This window comes from Rhea americana, unplaced genomic scaffold, assembly GCF_003343005.1.
Source record: "Rhea americana isolate MKP2758 unplaced genomic scaffold, rheAme1 scaffold_278, whole genome shotgun sequence".
Classification (NCBI taxonomy): Eukaryota; Metazoa; Chordata; class Aves; order Rheiformes; family Rheidae; genus Rhea; species Rhea americana.
In genome coordinates, this window is record NW_028186399.1 from 687437 (window position 1) to 690823 (window position 3387).

The following is a 3387-nucleotide window of genomic DNA, read 5'->3' on the forward strand; positions in this document are numbered from 1 at the left end:
CCCGTCCCCACCGCGCCCCACCGCTTGTCCCCCCTCCCTCCCTTCAGCGCAAGCCCTGCGGAGCCCSCAGCCCGGGGGTGCTGCTCGGCTGCGGTGGGGCACCCCGGTCCTCCCGCCGCCTTGGCTCAGGGGCCCCTCAGAGGCCCAGGCCATTCGCCACTGGGTGCTGCTGGCCCCGGGTGGGTGCGTGCTGTGAGCGCAGGGTGCCCTGCGGGCCCCCCCCTCCCATGGCTGCTGGAGGCACTGGAGCGTTTTGCCCGCTCCGGTTGCAGGGTCCCGCCGGGTGCTGCCGGCCCTGGGGCTGCAGGCACAGGGCTCCAGCACTGCCCAGGAGCTGGCAGAGCCTGGCGGGCTCCCAGCTTGCAGGCGCTCGGAGCCAGCTGCTCCGTGCACCCACGGGGTGAGCAGGGTGCCGTGTCGGGGTGCGGGTTGTTCCCGTGTAGCGCGTGAGCCTGGCCGGTGTCCGGGTGGGAGCGAACGGCTAGCGCGGCCAGTGCACAGTCATTCCCACCTCTGCCGTGCCRAAAGCTCAGGTTTGGGGACGGCTGCTCCTCTAAAGGCTGCCAGTCTTCCAGAGTGCAAAGGATGGCAAAATCCTCCCGCGCCTAAGGATTAAACCATCATCCTTATGCAAAAATGTGCGCCTTATTTCATCTGCGAATATCTGACTTTGGATACCAGCTCTTCCCTCTTGTCTCACTATTTTCCACCAGCTTAAAGAGATTTTCAGTTACTGTTTTTTTTCTCCCATGAAGGAATTCAGGCACCGCGACGAAGCCGCTCGCGGCTCTGCTCGGATAGGAACAGATGGAGCCCTTCTGCTCCCTCCCCGCCAGGCGTTTCCTCCCGCGGCCCGGCCGCTTGGGCGGCTCTTTTCGGTACCTCCTTCACAAAGCGCATCCTAGAGCAGCAAGCCGCTCTCTCGCCCGCACCGTCCCCGGGGGCTAAGTCCCCGCTTCCCGCCGCCCGCTGTTCCCTGCGCGCACGTCCGGCTCCTGCGGAGCCCGCGCGGGCTGAGGGCTGCACGGGCAGCTCGCGGCCGAGCTCCTCTCCGYGCAGCCCCACGCTGACCGCAGCAGCCGGGCCCCAATCCCGGCCGCGCCGTTCCCAGCCCTACGGCTCGAGCTACGGCCCGGCTGCTCAGCTCTCGGGGCCAACCCTTTTCGTTTTGTCCGAGCGTGCTCAGCAGCGGGATTTGCCCTTCCAGCAGTCCCYGTGCCAGCTGCCGGTGCAGCCAGCAGCGGGATGACATTCGGATCCGGCTTTCCTTGCCCAGCCCCGGAGCGCTCGCAGCTGAGTYTTGCCAAGGCTGTTTTTGAGATGCACCATTTAACTGTGGCTTTGCAGAGCTAATTTTCAAGCTCGGCTGCTCCCGTGGCACCCAGCCTTGCGCAGGTTTATGTGTGCACATGTTTCCATCAGCCAAACTGGTTTTCCTGTGCCTGAGCAGGTAGCTAATATTCAGGCTTTCCCATGCGTTCCCTTTGGGAGGATAAAAAAATCTGCTGCAGTGAGTGAAGCATCTCTTTGGTGTAGCTGTGATCATGCACAGAGGTATAGGAGGCTCCTTAGGAGCAAACACCGGCAGCTTCTTGCTCTGCTGGCCCTGGGCCCGTCTCCCAGCCGCGCTCACAAGCTGCTTCTCGCGGAAGGGGCGAGCGAGAGGCTGAGGCTCCGCGGTGCCCCAACCGCGCAGGGAGGAGTTACAGGGGCAGGAGGTGGGGAAGGAGGAATTTGGGAAACAGCCTGCCCTTCGGACCAGCACTGCAGCCCGAGAGCCCCCCCTTTTCCCTGCTCTGGTGTTGGTTTCTCATTTATTCCACAGTCAGAACTATTTTCCAAATGAGGAAAAAAGARAAGAATGGAAAAAAAAATCATGGATAGGAAATAAAAAGCGCTGGGGGGGGGGACAACAAAAAGTTGCAGATTGCTGTCATTGCCTCTTCTGGTGGAGCTGGGAGGTTTGCAGCAGGCCCTCTGCGCTGCTGCTGTCGTGTGGGGGGACCCGGGGACATGTCAGGCGTGGGGACACGTCAGGCGTGGGGACACGAYGGCTCGTGGTGCTGGGGAGGGCGGCTGGCGGGGTCGCCCCGCTGCAGGGTGGGCAAGGCTGAGCCAGCGCCGCGGCACCACCAGGCTCCCCTGCCCCGAGGGGCAGCGCGAGGAGATGGGGCAAGAGACAGGGGCCTCCAGGTCCTGTTAGATGTTGCACAGGTAGGTGATGGGCACCCTACCACACAGGCCGCAGCTTCACCCGTGGGTGCTGGAGGGGCAGCCGCAGCCCTGGCAGTGCCAATCCTGGGGGGCTGCCTGGGGAGGGGGCCGGCAGGCTGGGGGCAGCAGTTGGGTCCATCCAGGTTTCCAAGCTCTGCTGCCGGGTGTCACCCCTAGGCAGCATTTCTGGGCCAGCCAACAGCACCGATCCCTGCTGAAAATTCCCAGAGAGGATTTCCCCCCGCCCCCAGAAAACGTGAAAAATTCTTTCATCTTTTTATCTTGTTGCTGCATTTTTTTTGGCATCCCAGAAAAATGACAGCTGGCAGGAGCCGCGCCAGGAGAGCAAGAGGTTGGAGTGCCCACGCTGGATTCCCAGCGGCGTCTCGAGAGCCCTCCAGCCCAGGCAACACAAAACACTCGAGTCACTGGGACAAACAGGGAAACACAGTTTCAAGGGTTGACTATCATTCCGGGTTAAGGACGTCAGGCTAAATGAATCCTCTGTGTTACTCAGCTGCCTGCCCTGGAGTTACCCAACAGCGGTTTGCCCCACGTAGCGGCCTGGGAAACGCCGGGGTTAGGCAGGGTACCGAAGCAAACGTGTTCCCACTAGTTATTTTCTGCGTTGGCAGYGTCTGTGCCGAGACAGGAGAGAGCTCATGTAAGATGCAGAGGCCTGTTCAGAAACCGCATGATTTATGCATTTTACTTTGGATGTATTTTCCTATTGAGACATGTCCAATTTGCCCTGAGAAATATGAATTTTTAACACACGAAAATGAAAACTTCCCCAAGGCACCAGAGCTGTGAATGACCACGGGTTAATGGAAAGGTGTTGTCTGCAGTCAGACGCACTCAAGCTTAAATAGAGCTTAAAATGGACTGTCCAAAGCGGTTTTATCTCGCGGTGCATTTCTCCGTGCTGACTGGGAGCCCGGGTCTGTCCTGCACGGAAACGGGCTTCGGTTTYGGAAATCCCCGCGTGTTCCTGGCCGCCTGGCGCCCCGCGATCGGCTCCGCCGCTGGGAGCCCTGGCCGCTGCATCCCTGTGCCGGCCACGGAGCAGGACCCCGGCGCTGGCGCCTGCTCCGGGAACGGGGGCAATGCTGTCCCCTTCCCACAGCCTCGGAGGGGTGCAAAGGCCTCTCCCCCCTGTGCAGCTGGTCCACC

At 61.4% G+C, this 3387-nt stretch overlaps 1 protein-coding gene across 1 annotated transcript in view; it reads right to left on the reverse strand.

Moving 5' to 3' along the window:
• Nucleotides 1-900, reverse strand: part of ANGPTL4 (angiopoietin like 4) — a 10464-nt gene extending 9564 nt beyond the window's left edge. The window contains exon 1 of the mRNA XM_085308550.1: nt 883-900. Within this exon, the coding sequence (XP_085164676.1) occupies nt 883-900 (18 nt within the window). The remainder of the gene's footprint in view (nt 1-882) is intronic.
• Between the last annotated feature and the right edge of the window lie 2487 nt (nt 901-3387).